At 38.2% G+C, this 19,952-nt stretch overlaps 2 protein-coding genes across 4 annotated transcripts in view; one reads left to right on the top strand and one right to left on the bottom strand.

The window, feature by feature from the left end:
- The window catches only part of LOC103039533 (arf-GAP with coiled-coil, ANK repeat and PH domain-containing protein 2), a 55,330-nt gene extending 49,515 nt beyond the window's left edge, over positions 1–5,815 (top strand). For 2 of the 3 annotated variants that reach the window (XM_022669831.2, XM_049465457.1), the window contains one exon: positions 453–3,165. In XM_022669831.2, coding sequence (XP_022525552.2) covers positions 453–600 — 148 coding nt within the window. In that variant the 3' untranslated portion in view covers positions 601–3,165. Of the gene's footprint in view, positions 1–452; positions 3,166–3,725 lie in introns of those variants that run through there. The other variant, XM_049465456.1, reaches the window with a different exon arrangement.
- An 11,203-nt stretch (positions 5,816–17,018) lies between these two features.
- Positions 17,019–19,952, bottom strand: part of psmd1 (proteasome 26S subunit, non-ATPase 1) — a 56,337-nt gene continuing 53,403 nt past the window's right edge. The window contains exon 25 of the mRNA XM_022669814.2: positions 17,019–17,193. The gene's annotated coding sequence lies outside the window, so the exon portion shown is untranslated. The remainder of the gene's footprint in view (positions 17,194–19,952) is intronic.

Here is a 19,952-nt window from a genome sequence, read left to right as displayed (position 1 = left end):
ATTTATTTTTTGTGTTTTTAAATACATCTATACAATTTTATGGTTATTATATACATTTAATTAAAGATTGTGTACAAATATAGATTATATTTATATAAGATTTTCCCAATTGTTTTCTTTAGCTTTATTATTAATCATTAGAATTAAGTAAATTTGCTAAAACATTTTTAATAAAATTTATTTTTATTTTTTGGTAAATCCGGGTACCAAATGATCCACTGGCTTTATTAAGCTATGAGCGAGAAATAATGAAAATGTCTAAAAAGAAAAAAAAAAAAAAAAAAAACGCATGCTTTTATTATCACTGGTGAAACACTGCAGGTGGAAAAGTTTAAATAACCCAGGGTTAAAATAAATTCCTTTACAAGAGTATTCTTCCACACTTTTTAAAGCATTTCTGCAGTTTTGATTTCCATGTAAATAAACAGGCTTTATCTGTTCTCTCGCTGCAGGCTGCGACTGGCCAAGATGAACGAGGAGATGCGGGAGCTGGAGGGGCCGTATAACCCGACAGGTCAATACTCCTCTAACAGCCCTACTGAGATGCAGTACAGGAAATGTATAGAAGAGTTTATTAGCATACAGCTGGGAGAGTCCTAGCATTCAGCCTGCTCAGCACACCTTCACCAATGCCTTTTAAACACAGCAGGAATTACAGGATGAATTTGCACATTTAGTGTGTTTGGTTAGATGTCGAAGTGACACTTTAATTATAGTGAATTACGGTCCTATTTTTACTCATTAATGCTGTTAAAACACTCAGCGGGCTTATTTTTAGCCTTTCTGTCCTTTCTGCAGTCAGACTAGAACAAATTCATTTAGTGTTGATTCATTTGAATGATTCACTAAATCAAATTATAACATATCATAACAAATCACAAATCATTTGATTTAACAGGATTCATAGCAAATTTGAATCAGATCTAAGTGAATACAAATCCTCTTCTTTTATCTGAATTTTTTAAATATAATTCTTTTTACAAAGCATTTAAGAAAATATCTAATATTATAACCTACATTACACGGTACACAGGTGTAATTACACAGGTGTAACATGTCTCTATTAAAATATTAGTTTTAATAAGTCTGGCTGCTTGTAGGACAAGATAATGTTAAACCTAAAAACTTCCAATATTGCTTTAATCTTGTAACTGGACAAGTGGATGGTGTTGCATGATCAAATGTTTTTTTATTTCTATAAATATACTGTAAGTAATAATTCAGGCAGTGTTGTAGAAGCACATGTACAGAATTAACCTTCTGGAAGGTCAATGCAAGAAGACAGAGTAGCACTTTATTTGCAGTGTGACACTGTATCTCTATCTCTAGCTGGTTTTCATTCGGAAACTGTAATTCATGTAACAAATACTGAGTCAAATCAGTAGGACAGTAGTATCTTATTAGTCTAGTCTGTGGTGCCAGTATACATTCCTTATATGCATTGTAACTTAAAGTGGTGTTCTTGGATGGAGGTGATCTCCATATATAGATATATTTAATACTTTAAAGTTAAATTTATAGTTTCTAATTTTATTCTAGCTATCATCTGTTTCTAAGGGTGTAACACCATAAAATATACATTTTGTTTATGCATTTAAAGTACTAACTTTTAATGGCGATTATTTTTAGCCTGTGCAAACATTTTACAATTTTTTTTTTAACAATTTGACCATTTACACACCTGAGAAAGTTACTTATTTTTTTAATATTTATTTTCTATTGCAAGTGATATATAGAAATATAATTTGCATTATTCTGAAAGTGTATATATGAGTATATTTATGTATCAGAGGCTATTTAAGTGACAGTTAATTGTGTATTTATGAAATATATATATCAAACAAGCAATCTTACTATCTAAGCAGGTCAGTCTTGCTAGTTTACGTTGCACAAGAAAGCGAGTGCCAAAATGATTGTAGTGTTTGTTTGTGGGATATAATGCTTTAATGCTGGCTTTTGCCACAAGAGGGCAGACTATCAGTTCTGGGAGTTCTTAGAGCAGCTGTGCTTTCTTTTTTCTTTCTTTCTTTTTCCTTTCAAACCTAATGTGTTTTATGGGGTGCCGCTTTTTCTTTGCTTTTCCTGACAGCTTTACTACTGTTTCCTTCGCTGCTGATTTCTGTAAAGCTGTTATCTGTATTCTGACACATTGACCTAAATGTGATCAAACTTTTCTTGAATGTCATGAAACCACAGTCTCAAATCACACAGGCAAAACTTCCAGACTTGTGAAAATTGTTCATATGGCGATGTAGACATTGCTCTGTTGATTTTATGTGGTTGGGCTGGAGAGTATATGATCTATACTGGTGTACTGTGATTGTGGCAAACCTTGTTTCCTGGTTATTAATGAAAAAATAATGTACGGTTATTTTTGTTTACCACATTACTAGTAAATGGAGGTCAATGTGAATATATTTTGTTTTTACACATTTTCTTCACTTGCTCCACTGATCATATAGGACATAGTTATATATTGCAGTCCCTTTTCTGCATACTTTATTATCCTTCTTTCACCCAGTTCATCAAGGGTCAAGACCACTTTAGAGCAGTGCTGCTGGAGCTTTAAATACCTTTTTTTGTTAAACCACAAAGTGTCCAATATGCTCAGTGGAGCTGATAAAATTGATTAATGGGTCAAATTATAGGGTGTAGAAACAAGGAGGTGGATATAATAATGTTATGCTTGATCGGTTTATATAACATTGTCTCAGAAGTTTATGCTGATAAAGGATATGTTGCGGTTTTAAACCAGACTAGTGTGCTCCCTAAAAAAATGTTTAGTTTTAATTGTGTTTATCATTGTTACATAGTGGTGGGTTGTCTGTCAATAGTTGCTTCGCAAAGTATGAAGCCAAAAAAAAAGCTCCAGATAAGATATAAATTTAATATAACAGTATATTGAACTGTATTATTTGGAGCTACATTATGTAAAGTATGTGTGTTGTGCTCTTATTTTGAAGAGACTGTGGTTTTTCTTCATTTTCACTTTCCATTATTCTACGCTAATGCTAACATGCACTCTCATTTCTACTGAGCCTGTATTAATCTTCATCTGAAGAGGACTGTGAGTTTAACTGAGCAAGAATGTAAGAAGCTTCACACTGTCTGATAAAGGTGTGAGGCATCTGTTGGAGCTTTCTAATAAACCTCTTTCTTTCTGAACTTGCCTTTGTTTTCTGCTTTCTTTATAAAGGGACGTCACTTCACTTCTCACTCTCTCTTTCACCCACCCCCTCTCTCACTCTCTGCACCTCTGCTTGGCTGCTAGTGTGGGTTCAGCTGAATCTTCACTTCACATATCCTCTGCTGCTTTTAGGAGTTAGATGCTGAAGTGTGAGAACTCATACTAGAGAACTTTAGAGACTCACTGTGTTTTGTTAACCTGTGATAGTCAATTGTGTTTTTTTTCCTTCTCCCCTGTGTTTTTCTCATCTTCCTTCATCTTCTTTAATCATTTTATGCTCCTTACTCTCCTCTCTTATTTTTTGTTCTTATATATTCTCCTCCTACTTGTGCTTTTTTTTTTATATACCTTTCTCACATCCTTCTCCTTTTTCTCCACGTTTGTCTTCTTCAATCATCTTGTCTTCTTGTTAACCTTTCCTTTTCCTATTTTTTTCTGTCCACTTTTCCCACTCTTACTCCTTCTCTTTCCCTGCTCCAAACTACCCATCTTTCTTTTCCTTTCTTGCTTCTTCTGCTCTTGTCCTTTTTCTTCCCAGGAGATGAAACGTATCAGGACATTTTTCAGGACTTTTCTCAGATGGCATCAGACGACCCAGAGAAACTTAACCGTTACTGAGTGAACGCCTCAAAGAAGCAGCTCAGATTCCAGCCAACGCTGAGAGATCAGAAGAGACGGTTTAGCCCTCTGGCAATTAAACACACGACAGGGGAAATTTGAGGATTGTGTTTAGTTAAGTTTAGTGGATATGAATTATATTGATATACATTTCCCAAACCATTGAAACCTGAAATCAAGACTATAGAAAAAACATGAATGTCATTGAGTGAATTTTAATAGTTTTAACGAGTTAACTTTATTAACGGACTCATCGCAGAAAATCCGAATGAAGAAAATTCTTTAATCACTAGTGTACTGCACAGTGCCCTTGTCACATACGTGTACACATATTACTGCACAAAGTATAATCCTATTGTACTCTAATTGTAAGTAAGATGTATTTGTTGTATTGCATATTTGAAAGATGTTTTTATTATTTTGCACTTTTTTCTTTAGTTGTGGGAGGTCACAGACACTCATCTCACTGAACGTTTTCCAGCATGCCGGGGTTTATAATAGTCAGTACAGAGCTGTAATGTTACAAAGGTGATTTTTTTTATATTCTGGTGGAATTTTAATTTTAATTAGCTGTTTTTATTTTTTATTTTTTTTTGCCTTGACATTGTGTTTTTTTTTTCTTTTTGTTAAATACAAAAGGTCACTTTGTGATTAATATCCAAATTGTGGCCTGAAAGACTTTAGCCACATCTATTTACGCTTAATAGACATGTCTTAATAGAGATGTCTCCGGTCAGATTAAAATCTTATCGCTGTGTGGGACAAAATATATAAATCTGCTGCCATTGTGTGGCAATTATTCCTGGAGTTTCAGTTGTACTGGGAAGATTTTCAAATTGTCAAATATGTCTTGTAGTTTGAGTGATCAGGTTCGTATCTGTTTAGGGGGTGTTTACAGTTTTTATGCTTTTTAATGTCGCTTGGCCTCATCCAGACATAATCTTGATATCTAAAATCCATGAAGTGACCATGTGTAAACAGGGTCTTTGAGCTGCAGGGTTTATAGGCTTGAACAGACTGTGCAGTTCAGCCTGTAGGAGAACCGCAACTATCACGTGTTGTGAATAACTCCTTTTGATATTTTTTTTCTGGATGTTCAAACACACCTGATTGAGCAGTTTGTACCAGGTTTAGTGGCAGTGTTTGAGATAAATACGCTCAATATATCCCAGATTGGCTCTGGTGCTTTACAGTGATCATTTTCAGAAGAAAATGTGTCTTAAGCCCTACCCCAGGACCCCTTGAGAAACTAATCCTGTTCGGATAGGGTTTTAACTGTATTTTGGTAAGGGGAGAAAAAAATGGATCAATTTAATGTTTGATCACTTTAAATCTTGGCTATGGTCCAACCATGCAGTGCTCGGGGAGCAATCTAGGGTCCAAGAGTGGCAGCTGGCCAAGCCCTGGTATTGAACCCACAACCTTGTTATTGAGTGCCCTGTGCTCTAACCACTGGTGTGACTTTGGACGCAGGGTCCTGAGAAGCTAGGCCTCGTCACAATCAGTAAAACTAGTCCTGAATCTCTGAGCTGGGATTTTTTTCAGCTAATAGTAAATAGTTAAAAAATGTTTTTCAGTTGTCTATTGCAACGACAGAATAAAGTGACAGAGTATTACAGAGTGTTGTGATAAATATTGTAGTTATGAGCTACACCGGCATTTAGTACCATACACAAGTGAACCAGTGTGCGTCATGCGTCTCACTTTTGCCTGCATGATGTAAATTGTGTACATTTGTACATATATGTGCATAGATTTTATTAGCTTGTTTTTTTTTTCTTAAATATGAAATAGTGGTACTTGAAATATATATATTAAGCTTGTTTGTGTTTTTTTCTTTATTTTCATGTTCTGTGCTTGTGAGTTTGTATGGAATGCTCTGTATTCAATCATATGTACATGGTTTAGGTGATTTATAAGAAGATTATTATGTTCCCTGCAGATGTTGTTTCTTGACTGATGAAGCTGTATGTTCTGTATGATTTTTATAAAGCATTTTATTGTGTTGGCTTTACAGATCCAGTGGGGTTTTATTTAATGTGTTCTTTGTAGAAAGCTTCTTTATGATTTACTCTAATTCAATTAGCTTCTCTAAACACTGCGCCCTGATCCTCCTCCCCAGCCAGACTATTATCAAATCAGTGTTATCATTCATCACACACTCATTAGCACAAGCAGAGATGTGTGTGTGAGTGAAATGTAGACCATATGTACAGACCTTTTGCTGCAGCTGTTCAGTAAATTGCCTGAAAGCTGCTCAGATGTTCACTCACTTGCACGTTGACCCAAACTTCGGGACTGTCTTGTAGTTTGCACTTTCAGTCTGCCCACTAGTGGAGCACCATGCTATTGTACCTTCTTCAGTCTGTACAAAAAAAACAATCAGAAGGTTATGACCAGGTTTGGGAAGTCAAAGGTAAACAGTGTGTTCACACACATGTAATGTAAATTACACACACAAATAAAAAATAATAATACATTTGAAAAAAGGACAAGAATCTTGTTAATTAAAAAAGCGCCTTAATTTATTTTTTTTGGAATATATGTTTTCACAAACTGCTTTTTACATTTTACAAATCAGATATGCAATCCATTTTACAGATTAAATGCCAAACTGAACGAAGCAAAATCAACAGCATAATTTATGAATCCTACATACGTTTATTACTGGCTTTTAGGTACTATTGGTGTTACTATATACAGAGGTAATTAAATAAACCCAATTTTGCACTGGACCATATGTATAGTGGATGAAGAGTTTTGTGTGTGAAACACTGAGTTTAACTCTGTTTAAAATATTGGTTTGTTAGAAAATGCAGGAATCACAAGCGTACTGTAAAGTCTGTAAACGTAATACTGGTGTGTCCCATTTTGTTTTTAATTTCTGCTCTGAGTCTTAAATTTCTCTGTGCCTGCAGATCCCTGAAGGAACATGCATTAAGCCCTTCCTCCCAGTGTAATGACCTATAAACTTAAACCTTTTCATATATTTTTAAGTTTTTTAACCCATCACCTTGGTTTTAAGTGCAAAGGAGAAGATGCAATATGCACTTCCATTTCAATTGTGATAAGCTACAGATGTGACAAAATGCACATGAAAAAACGATAAATAAAAGCCAATGTGTTCATTTAAAAGTCCAAATTAGCCTTTGTTTGTTAACCTTAATCCAACCTATATATACACTGCTCAAAAAAATAAAGGGAACACTCAAATAACACATCCTAGATCTGAATGAATGAAATATTCTCATTGAATACTTTGTTCTGTACAAAGTTGAATGTGCTGACAACAAAATCACACAAAAATCATCAATGGAAGTGAAATTTATTAACCAATGGAGGCCTGGATTTGGAGCCACACACAAAATTAAAGTGAAAAAACACACTACAGGCTGATCCAACTTTAATGTAATGTCCTTAAAACAAGTCAAAATGAGGCTCAGTATTGTGTGTGGCCTCCACGTGCCTGTATGACCTCCCTACAACGCCTGGGCATGCTCCTGATGAGGTGGCGGATGGTCTCCTGAGGGATCTCCTCCCAGACCTGGACTAAAGCATCCGCCAACTTCTGGACAGTCTGTGGTGCAACGTGACGTTGGTGGATGGAGCGAGACATGATGTCCCAGATGTGCTCAATCGGATTCAGGTCTGGGGAACGGGTGGGCCAGTCCATAGCTTCAATGCCTTCATCTTGCAGGAACTGCTGACACACTCCAGCCACATGAGGTCTAGCATTGTCCTGCATTAGGAGGAACCCAGGGCCAACCGCACCAGCATATGGTCTCACAAGGGGTCTGAGGATCTCATCTCGGTACCTAATGGCAGTCAGGCTACCTCTGGTGAGCACATGGGGGGCTGTGCGGCCCTCCAAATAAATGCCACCCCACACCATTACTGACCCACTTGCAAACCGGTCATGCTGAAGGATGTTGCAGGCAGCAGACCGCTCTCCACGGCGTCTCCAGACTCTGTCACGTCTGTCATGTGCTCAGTATGAACCTGCTTTCATCTGTGAAGAGCACAAGGCGCCAGTGGCGAATTTGCCAATCCTGGTGTTCTCTGGCAAATGCCAAGCGTCCTGCACGGTGTTGGGCTGTGAGCACAACCACCATCTGTGGACGTTGGGCCCTCATACCATCCTCGTGGAGTCGGTTTCTAACCGTTTGTGCAGACACATGCACATTTGCTCGCATTGATGTGCCATCCTGGATGAGCTGCACTACCTGAGCCACTTGTGTGGGTTGTAGAGTCCGTCTCATGCTACCACGAGTGTGAAAGAACCACCAACATTCAAAACTGACCAAAACATCAGCCAGACAGCATAGGTTCTGAGACGTGGTCTGTGGTCCCCACCTGCAGAACCACTCCTTTATTGAGTGTGTCTTGCTAATTGCCAATAATTTCCACCTGTTGTCTATTCCATTTGCACAACAGCAGGTGAAATTGATTGTCAATCAGTGTTGCTTCCTAAGTGGACAGTTTAATTTCACAGAAGTTTGATTTACTTGGAGTTATATTGTGTTATTTGAGTGTTCCCTTTATTTTTTTGAGCAGTGTATATGTCCCTGGGTCTGTTAAAGAAATCATCTCACCAAACATCTTATAGAGTGCACGACTAAAACAGTATAGTCATTTCACTAAAAATTCACAGAGCTCATGATTTTACTCGCTAGCAGTTCCTGTTAACACATCCTATATTACTTCCTGGACTCCAGACTGCCCATTACCAATTAACATATATTTACCTAAGCAGGCTTAAAAATGAAAATGGTAAAATGAAAAATAATTTAGCACAAGGTGGCGCTCATTATTTTGCACTGAAAGCGAGCTCATGGCTTAAAATTGAATTTTAAACTAAATCTTTGCCTTTTATTTTCTTTACATGTGCATTTTGTCACATCTGTAGCTTATCACTGTTGAAAAGGAAAAGCTACGTGCATATCGCATTTTCACTGGGACACTTATGTAGGAAAAAAGCAAAGCCAAAGTAAAGTTTGAGTTTTTCTTTTTCCATTAACACTGAAACTTATAAATGATTGTTTAAAGCCCAGGTAAAGTAAATGTAATTGTAAATGGTGTAAGTGTGAGTTTCCTACCTGTGAGCCTCGTCTCTGTACTAATCCTTGGGGAGTGTGAATGCCTTCCATGGCTTTGGAATACCGCCCGGGAAAGCCCATGGCTTTGTGCAGAAGGAGGGAACGTAAAACTAAGGAACATATTGGGAAATACAATGGGAAAATGTAGAGGTGGTAGAACAAGCTGTATACACTTACAGGTAAAAGGGGTGGAGCTTGGTGTTTAAACGGGTAGGGGGGATATAGGGAGAGCTTAAATGTGGGTTGTGTGTCTGACAATTTTGTGGTCAAAAGTGTGTTTTTAAAAATTAAAGAGATTCACCCATGGTATTTGTGGTAGTGTAGTTCCCAAAGAAAACCTAGATCAGACTTGACATTAAAATCTGAGCAATAGGAGTCTGAATGTTTTTGAAACCTCGCAAAGTGTTCCACAGCAAAATCCCTGTTTTGAATGTGTTCACCTCGAATACTGAATTATCCAGATCCAAAAATCTGTAAATGTAAAATGTATTGTATATACTTACATGATATTTAGGATAAAGATGAAGCCAGGAGTAAGTTTTTTGACCAGTTAACTATGTTTAAGCTCAGATGTAATATGTTTGTGGTCATCAGACCTTCATCTACAAAAAATACATTTACAGTCCATTACTGTTGGGATTACTCAGTCTTTCACAGAGCTGCGTCAGATTTTCCTCATGGTCCTCGGGTTCCACAGCCAGCCGTGTGTTCTGGAGGGAAACCTGTGGTCAGATTCCCGCCGAGCAGCGGAGAGCCACTGCTGGAGCCCTTTCTCCTTCATAAAACAAAAATGTGAACAAGAGCAAAAAGGCCAAGCTCCATTAAAGTCCTCCATTCAGCTGAAGAGGCCAGAAACACTGTGCTAAAGCTCATCCACCCCTGCTTCAGCTGCAAGTGTGAAAGAACTGTTCACTGCAGAGTAACAATAATCTCCTTACTGTGAGAGTTTTGAGACATCTGTAGCTAGTGATGTTATCCCCAAAACCCAAAAATGTAGCTAGTCAGTCAGTGAAGGCATGATTAGTCTTTAGTTAACACAGGAACTCCTGAAAAAGTATTAAATACAACATTCGGTTAACTTATCTGAACTCTGCACACCTTGATACAAATGTTTAGAAGAGTATGGGAAGACAAAGTGCAGAAACAGACGTTTTTTCCGTTGGTTCTGAAGAGCATTTTTGTGTAACCCTGTTTAACTATGAAGAGTGGTACACAATGCTATTGCTGATTCCTCATTTTTCCGAGTAACCTCACTAAGCGAGCCTTCAGCACTGACAGACAGAGATCAATACAGCGTTTTCTAACTAACCGCTAACAGGCTAGCTGCTAAAAGACTAGCCGCTAACGTGCTATCCGCTAAAAGACTAGCCGCTAACGTGCTATCCGCTTAAAGACTAGCTGCTAACATACTTGCCGCTAAAAGACTAGCTGCTAACATTCTAGCCGCTAACGTGCTATCCGCTAACATTCTAGCTGCTAAAAACTAGCCGCTAAGAGGCCTAAACGCTAAACCACCGCGCGACCGTGTTGCAGCTAAATATAGGTAAAATCCTTCACGTCTTGAAGTTAAAGCTTTATACCTGCGCACTCAGTCGAGTGAGACTTTTGGAACACCTTGTAGACTCTTATAGAAATGTTTAGGGTTTTGACTTTTACATAAACAGAAAACTGCCGTCATCAGACAGCCGTGTAACTCTCAGCGAGGTAAGCCTGTTTATTTCCCACCTGTTTTCAGTGTGAGACTCTGTAACCTTCTTAAATGCATATGAATGAATGAGGTATTTTGGCCTGTATGCCTGTATAAAACACAGAGCAGAAATCTGGCCCGTCAGACACGTCATATTTATGAAATACTGCTCTTGTTTGAAAATGCTGTTAAAATGTTTTAATATCACCCAGTCCTACAAGTAATTATAAGACCAATATTTGATACAATTATATTTAAACTGACCATATGAAGAACTGTGGCCATTTAGCATTTGGGGTTGGATCTTTGCCTGCCGGGAGACGGGCGGCAGTGGTGGGTCTGCGTGACGTCACCCGCCAGCCACTTTTTCATCGACCCGGCAGTGCCAGGCACGTACCCGGCAGTACTAAAAACTGACAGGGGGCTTGCTGACAGTACGCCGGCAGTTTTAAAAACTGTCAGGGAGCTTCCTGACAGTACGCCGGCAGTATTAAAAACTGTCAGGGAGCTTCCTGACAGTACGCCGGCAGTTTTAAAAACTGTCAGGGAGCTTCCTGACAGTACGCCGGCACTACTAAAAACTGTCAGGGAGCTTCCTGACAGTACGCCGGCACTACTAAAAACTGTCAGGGGGCTAGCTGACAGTACGCCGGCAGTTTTAAAAACTGTCAGGGAGCTTCCTGACAGTACGCCGGCAGTTTTAAAAACTGACAGGGGGCTAGCTGACAGTACGCCGGCAGTATTAAAAACTGTCAGGGAGCTTGCTGTCAGTATGCCGGCACTACTAAAAACTGTCAGGGGGCTAGCTGACAGTACGCCGGCAGTTTTAAAAACTGTCAGGGAGCCTGCTGACAGTACGCCGGCAGTTTTAAAAACTGTCAAGGAGCTAGCCTAGGATGGACTCTTTCATATGGGAGTGGACCTGTTTTGGCATTATGGAAAAATCATGAGAAATTTAATTTTAAGCATGAATAATAAAAATAAATAAATAATATAAAATAAACAATACAGTGAATTTTTCCCAAACTTGCAGGAGTCATAGCCTAGGACAGACTCTTTCAAATTGTAGAGATCATGAGAAATTTAATTTTAAACATGAATAATAATAATAATAATAATAATAATAATAATAATAATAATAATAATAATAATAATATAAAATAAACAATACAGTGAAATTTGCCCAAACTTGCAGAGGTGATAGCCTATGTTTCGGCATCAAATGCTAACAGTGGAACTGTTTTGGTATTATGGGAAAATCATGAGAAATTAAATTTTAAGCATAAAAATAAATAAATTAATATAAAATAAACAATACAGTGAAATTTGCCCAAACTTGCAGGAGTCAAAGCCTAGGACAGACTCTTTCAAATGGTAATGGAACTGTTTTGGCATTATGGGGAAATCATGAGAAATTAAATTTTAAGCATGAATAATAAAAATAAATAAATAATATAAAATAAACAATACAGTGAATTTTTCCCAAACTTGCAGGAGTCATAGCCTAGGACAGACTCTTTCAAATTGTAGAGATCATGAGATCATGAGAAATTTAATTTTAAACATGAATAAAATAATAAAAATAATAATAATAATAATAATAATAATAATAATATAAAATAAACAATACAGTGAAATTTGCCGAAACTTGCAGAGGTGATAGCCTCTGGGTAGAATAAAAATGAATAAAAAAAAGGACATAGGACAGATTCTTTCAAATGGTAGTGGATCTATTTTGGCATTATGGGAAAATCATGAGAATTTTAATTTTAAACATGAATAAAAAACAATAATAATAATAATAATAATAATATAAAATAAAAAATACAGTGAAATTTGCCCAAACTTAGTAACTTGTTAGCTATATTGCCCTCATAGCTCAAACTAAAAAAGCAACAAACTTCAGACACCAAACATGGCTTGAATGAATGACTACATTTGTTATCACTTTAAGGGCTGTATTCGCTCTTCTGTGTTGCATCACTGTTGTGAACCCCTGGCCAAAAAGAAAAGTTCTAGCACACATTTTCAACATAGTGATTCGAAAGTGTGAACATTTCACTTTTTTGTCCATTCCCAACTTAAAAAAAAAAAAAAAAAGGAATCTGGACAGTGGCTCAGGACTATAAAACATTTTTATATTCTGTCTTTCCGCCACCACTCAGCCTAATGAAGGGCACACTGCAGCAGACCAAAGTGCACCATTTCCTGCCCTGTGCACAAACGTGTACATCCACTCCAACAGCTGACCACTCAGACTGGCACAGCACTCATGAGTTCACTGTGAAAGAATGATTAGCGTTCATATTTTGGAACCATCAGCCACAGGGAATCCAAACACTGCTTGCTGTATTTACCAGATGATGATGAATGAACGTGTAATGAATAGGCACCCTGTTCACACCACAATCTCTGCTAATGGGAGGAAAATCCTGGACGTGTATCACTCTGTACCATCCCTCCACCCACCTCTCCACATCTCTTCTACTGCTCTCCTTTTCCTCTCCCTGTTATGTACCCTAATCCACACGGGCTGTTTATTTCTCCAGCCCTGATTTCCCAGAATGCCTTGGCCGCAGTGTCCAGTCTTTCCAGGGCCTTTTAAAAGTCGGGCCCTCTGGGACCCCGGATGCTGCGGCTGGAAAATCCACTGCACTACACGCTGCTAAACCTGACCACGAGTCTGGACTCCAGCTGGGAGCAGCACGATCAACACAGGTTAGTCTAGGCTAGAATGGCCTGTTAAACTTTCCTTGAGCTCTGTCTGTTTTTATATAGTTTGAGTACTGTATCATAGCCCAACTCAATTCGAACTACTAAAATAAGAGTATGGGTACTGCATCACAATGTAAGCCAATTAAAAGAGCAGAAATTCTACTATAGTGGAGATATAGATAGTGAATCCTCCTTCAGTCAGGAGTTGCTGTATGAACCTAACTTAAATAAAAATATCTGAAATGGGCACTGTATTATAACCTAATTAATCAAAAGATCAGTGACTGTACTATAGTGTAAACACTGCATCACAATGTAAATCAAAAGAGAAGATAAACTACTATAATGAAAGTATGGGTATTGTATCTCAATCTAACTGAATTAAAGTATCGAGACCATTCTAGAGTGTAACAACTATATCCCAATGTAACTCAATAATAGCAGATAATTTACTATAATAAAAGTATGGGTACTCTAAATCAATAAAAAAAGATAAAAATGCACCATTATGAAAATAGGATTACTGTTTCACAATCTTGCTTAATTAAAAGATCAGAGAATCTATACTATAAGGAATGTATGGGTACTGTATCCCTATCTAACTCAATTAACCAGAGCAGAAACACTGCTCAATAGTCCTGTTACCCTTGAACTTATACAGAAACACTGGGCAAGTTTAGCTCCAACTCAAATATTTAACACACAGCAATAAATAGTGCCAAAACTGTCCCTGAGGACCATTTTGAGAACCACTTTCATTATTTGCCACTTTCTGACTACAAGGCCGCTGCAGCGTGGGTAGTTGTGGTTGTCGGTCTGTTCTGAAGTGGTTTCATAAACACAAAGCCTTCTTTTAAATGGCATTTAGGCACAGTCTAAGAACTTATTATTCAGATATTTTTATGAGCCTTTTTAAAATTAATTTGAAGTAGTAATATAATTTTATACATTTCCATAGGAAACATTAAGCGGTTTTGACACAAGCTTTTTAAATTTTCATTAAAAAAGCCTTTTTTTCTTTCTCGAATGAATTCCAATCCGTCCGTTTAGACTGAAATCTTTCAGCATTGCTATAAATCAGATATGCATTGGAACTGAAAAATCGCATATTTGAAGCAAAATAGCTTACATAAGCTAATGGCTGGATTAATTCTGACAAGGTATATTAGTTTCTGTAACATTCTATAAAGAACAAAAGTTTGAAGAACAAGGCTTAGCACCCACTATTCCTGACCCACATCCTGCAGTGGCACTGATACAGTAGCTAAACCTTGCCTGCTTTAACCAGTTGAACTGGTGACTTATTACTTATTACCCCCCCCCCCCCCGCAACACCTAAGAAACCACCTGGAACACCATGGCAAGCAGCTAGCAATAAAGTGTGATATCATTATTTTTCCACATCATTTTTATATTATTATATTCATCTGCACACTGTATCATCCTCCTTTCACCCTGTTCTTCAATGGCCAATTGAGTGGATCAAAAACAGCAGTGTTACTACTGGGCTAAGAATAGTCATCCAACCAGAAATATTCAGCCAGCAGTGTCCTGTGGGAACTGATAAAGGAAAAGAGGATGACCAACACAAACTGTGCAGCATCTGATTTAGAGGTTCTACCTCTGACTTTTTATCTAGAGGGTGTCTATGCCAGTGTCACTGCTGTGCTGAAAATGACCCACCAACCAAATATTATCTGCTCTGTGGTGGTCCTGAGCATTGAAGGTCACGGTGAAAGGAGGACAATAATAAAACTATTTGGTCATATGGAAGAATTTTCCAGGTGCTGATGATCTCCAGAATGTAATCATCTGTACTGTGTGATAGCTTATACAGGATGTATGGTTTACAATCATTTTAACTAATGCTTCCAATACTGTACTATTTGAAATTCTGAATTTAAATGAATTATCGTCAGAATGTGGAATGCCTCTGGTCTACCTTGATGAGTGAACTCGATCCATTATTGGACTATTGGATGCTGTTCTGAATAGATTTCACACCTGTAAAAACAGAGAGTGTACTAGTCTATGGGCACTCAGCGTCCTATCAACATCACTAATCCCTTAGATAAACTCTGAACATTCCCCTGGCCTTCACCAAGCCACTTATGCAACTCTTGCTGGACACTGAATACTGAGGCCTTGACTGGACTCTCCTGCTTTCAGCCACTGAAAAGAGTAATAAGAGTAAGTAATAAAATATCAAGAGCTACCTTGTGATCATTATATTTGGGACAAAATCAGTCATTGTTCTCAAAGCAGACTCCAAAAACAACTGTGATGGTGTTGTGTGTATATATATATATATATATATATATATATATATATATATATATATATATATATATATATATATATATATATATATATATATGTATAGTAGGTTTGCAGGTCAAAACAATTTCCTTTTGGGAGGGCTACTGTGCTTGACCACACATGTTCCACTCACATATTCTTCAGCCAAAAAGGACAAAGCCCCCTCAACGATTCTGAAGGTTATAAACAGAGATCACCCAGTCCAAAGCTTCTCAATCATTGCATCCTGCAAAGTACAACAAACAGAAGACTGCTGACCATCACACCACGGCCTGGACATGCCATGCTTTGGCCTACATATATAACACTCAGACAAGTACGCTGATTGACCAAATGAAAGGTTTCGCTCCCACCATTGCCTTTCATCATTTTAGGCTTCTCACTAAAGCTCCAGTAGACTGTGACTCCATGGGAGAGAGCGAGGCAGGTATGTATTTTTGCCGACACTCTGATAGACAAGGAAGGCGCCAAACTCCAACTGACCTCAGTGCTTCTTTGAGGTCATGGTTGATGCCCTGAGGCAGGCTTTCTGCCATTAATGGTCTTATCTCCATAGAGGGACAATGAAAGAGTTTCAAAGACCGGCAGGAAGCCCTGGAAAGTCTGAACCCAAACATTCTTCTGAGTACGCCTTCTTGCTCCAACATTGCTGATAGCTGATGACACCAGGCCACTGGTCAGCCTTCCTTCAGCAGGCTTTATGAGCTGGCCAGAGTCAGAGACTAAAGCCGAAAGAACGGTTAACCAAATACACATTGCTTTTTAATGAGACGACAGATGCCTCAGAATGAGTAGTTGCGTATGTTGAGCTTTGGCAGACAGCAACTGGAAAAAAGAAAAAAAAAAAAAACATGAAAGTCAACGTCATGGTAGATCTTTAAAGAGAAGTGAAAATTGACAAGTTTTCCAAACACAGACAGATCGCGGCCTCCCACCCACCGTGTCAAGCAGTCCGGGAAATTAATGCATTTGTAGAATCTTTGCATTTTATGGGAAGTGGTGAGTTATGTGTTAAAGGTGTGACTAAATGCTTCCTCCTGTCTGCCTGAAGAATGCAAGGTGGTATAGGAATGCCTCAACCACCACATAAAAAAATAATAAAAAAAAAAAACCCACCATGTGTCCAGTGTACAGTACTTCAATAAACATCTGAATCATGTTAAGATTATAATCTTAAAATATTCACCAGATAGCGTTAGAAATCTATGAATTGAGGATTTACTTATTTACTTAAATTAATTCTGATCTAGCACATTCCTGTATCCTTGAACGCCTATTGTGCTTAAAAAGTTCAGATTTTAAACAGATTGAATTTCCCAAAAGCAGTGCACAGTGCAGGGTGGAAAATAGTCCATACATTACATTATTCAGATAAAAAAGAAAAAACAAGCACAAATTTGTCTAATAGATCTCTTTTTTTATTGTAATGACAGAAAAGTATAATGTAAAACAATCGGCATACATCAACAAGGGCAGGAAGAGGAGAGAGGAACATGTAAAATAAAAAGGGTGGTTGGGTGGAGGACAGGACATAAAGAGGAGTCATGCTGGGATCCTGAAGGATTCACCACCTGTAAGAGAGGAGGAAAAGAAAGTTAAAGATTTAGACTCAATTTACTTTTGATATTACACTAAAGAAATGTAGCTTTTATGTGTTAAAATTCAGTGTAAATATGATGATCTGATCAGTATCATGAGTAAATACACTTGTACTATATCTAAGGCTAGAGATCAGTGTATGGGTCTTAGTCTGATCAGCAGAGAGCAGCTGTGGCTCCAGGTTTTCAGTGAAAACAAGCTGAGTCTACTTGTTATCAGTTCTAATCAGTTGATCTTAGGCTTGTGTGTGTATGTATTTCTGCATGGACTGAATTACATCATGAGCAGATCACTGGTATTGTCCGTACTTGTAGAAAGCTGAGCACTAGCACGTATTGAAGTTTGGAGAAGTGATACACCTTAGATGTATCTGGCCCTTTGCTGACCACATTGTACACCTCTGAGTCAGTGGATATAGTTACTGCTTGGTTCATTTTAAAAATGTAACGGCAAGCGGATTTTCTTTAAAAAAAAAAAAAAAAAAGCTTTGAAAAAGCAGCATTTGAAATAGACTTAAATCAAACGCTACTACACTTTATGTCCAGTCTTATCATGACATGCTCCGCTAATAAGGCAAAGCCAGGTGCTGCAATGAACCAGCAAGTCCTGCTGCTGAACTGCTTAGTCAAGGGCCTCATGTTCAGCCTCAGTGGAAGTGATTCAGAGCTGCCCTGCACTGCTTACATTCCATATGCAGTGATGGGTTTGCTCCTGGATAACCTGGCACCTGCCCCTCAGCTATCTGTGTACAATCTAACGACAAGAGCACCCGGCTATTAGTGAGCCAGAACTGTGGAACTCACTGCAGTGGAGAGAACACGCTGCAGGGTCCTGGCTGATGTGTTTAGAGAACAATCCACACATTACAACAGAAACAGCATCATTGCATCTATTTATCCTCCACTGATGGCCTTTAAAATATCAAAATAGAATTTTAAAATGTTTGTTGTTTTTCAGACAATTACAGATGATGCGAAAATGTCTTTATAAGGTTACACAGCTAACATCACTATCAATTGATTAAAACAGTAGTCTCCAGAGGCACAAACAATGATTCTAAGAATTCAAAACGAATCTTTTTTTTTTTTTTTTTTTTTTTTTACATTTGCCCAATGTAAGATGTGCTGTGCTAACATCCACACAATCTGACTTCAAAGTACCGTATTTTTCGGACTATAAGGCGCACCGTATTATAAGACGCACTATCAAAGAACGCCTATTTTCTGCTATTTTTCCATACATAGGGCGCATCGCATTATAAGGCGCGTTAAGTGACACTAGAAAGGGTGCCTATATCAAAGTGAACAGGGGTGGCGCCATGTTTCCCTTCCCCCACCGGGGGTGGTCGCTTGCCGGTGGAGCGTCTCAGTATATATAAATCTAGCTCTTTCAAAGTCAAACGAGTGCTGGATATTAATCTACACAGATTCCTCTCCTGAAAACTGTTTATTTGGGTGAGTAACGTGCTTCAGTTTATTTACAGTAAGCTTAGATTTCCAGATGTCCACTAAGGCTTGCTGCACCAGCGTTAGCATAGCTATCCGCTAGCACGCTAGCTAGTCACCTAAACTAGTAAAGTTAACCCAAACTTAAACAACAGCGTTACACTGAGTAATCCTGCGTGTTCTGGTAAGACAGTGAGATATTAGCTAGCGATTCGTCCCCCGTAGCTTGTTTTAACACGGTAAACAAGCAGATTACAGGCTGATAAAACTCACCTCTGAGAGAGTTAGCGCTTAGCATCTAGCTAATGCTAGCCAGGCAAAGCAGCACAGACTTACAGGCCGATAACTCACCTCTGAACGGTGAACGCTTAGCGATTAGCATCTAACTCTAATAATACTGCTCCAGCAGTATTAAAAGTGCTAAATTTAGAAAATACTGATCTCTGAACAGTGAAAAAGCTAGCTAGCTAAGCGGTTAGCATCTAGCTAATGCTATTGCTGCTCTGCACGGAGTGTGTGTTTACTGCTCCTTACACCTGACGGGTAAAATTTAGATAATACTGATCTCTGAACAGTGAATAAGCTAGCTAATGCTATTTGCTGCTCCAGCCTCGGAGCTGCACGGCTCTGGACTCTGTATAGCACTGAAACTCTGTATAACGCTGCACGGAGTGTGTGTTTACTGCTCCTTACAACCTGACGAGTAAAATTTAGATAATACTGATCTCAGTGAATAAGCTAGCTAGCTTAGCGGTTAGCATCTAGCTAATGCTATTGCTGCTCAGCCTCGGAGCTGCACGGCTCTGGACTCTGTATAGCACTGAAACTCTCTATAACGCTGCACGGAGTGTGTGTTTACTGCTCCTTACAACCTGACGAGTAAAATCCATACAAAAGGCGCACCGTATTATAAGACGCACTGTCAATTTTTGTGAAAATTAAAAGTTTTTAAGTGCGCCTTATAGTCCGAAAAATACGGTATTTCAAAAAAAGATGAAAGCGTCTGATAAAGTATATAATAAAAAAAAAGTACTGTAATTTTATTTAAAATATGACCTCTAAAATCTAGTTTTGAAAATATTTCACAGGCATTAAAGCAGAATTTTGTGAGAAGTGATATTTTTTACTCATAGGCTCCTGCTATATGCGTAGACTTTTGTTTACAGGACTTGCATTTGATGTGAAACATGCCATTTTGCAAAACATTGACTGTTGTTATGCACCATTACACAGTCCTAATGAGTGTTATCCAGCCTGTATCCCTCAAGATACATAGAGAAGTTAGC

This window comes from Astyanax mexicanus, chromosome 16, assembly GCF_023375975.1.
Source record: "Astyanax mexicanus isolate ESR-SI-001 chromosome 16, AstMex3_surface, whole genome shotgun sequence".
In the NCBI taxonomy this organism is placed as follows: Eukaryota; Metazoa; Chordata; class Actinopteri; order Characiformes; family Acestrorhamphidae; genus Astyanax; species Astyanax mexicanus.
The sequence above is the reverse complement of the archived record's forward strand: the minus strand, read 5'-3'. Positions and strand labels throughout refer to the sequence as shown.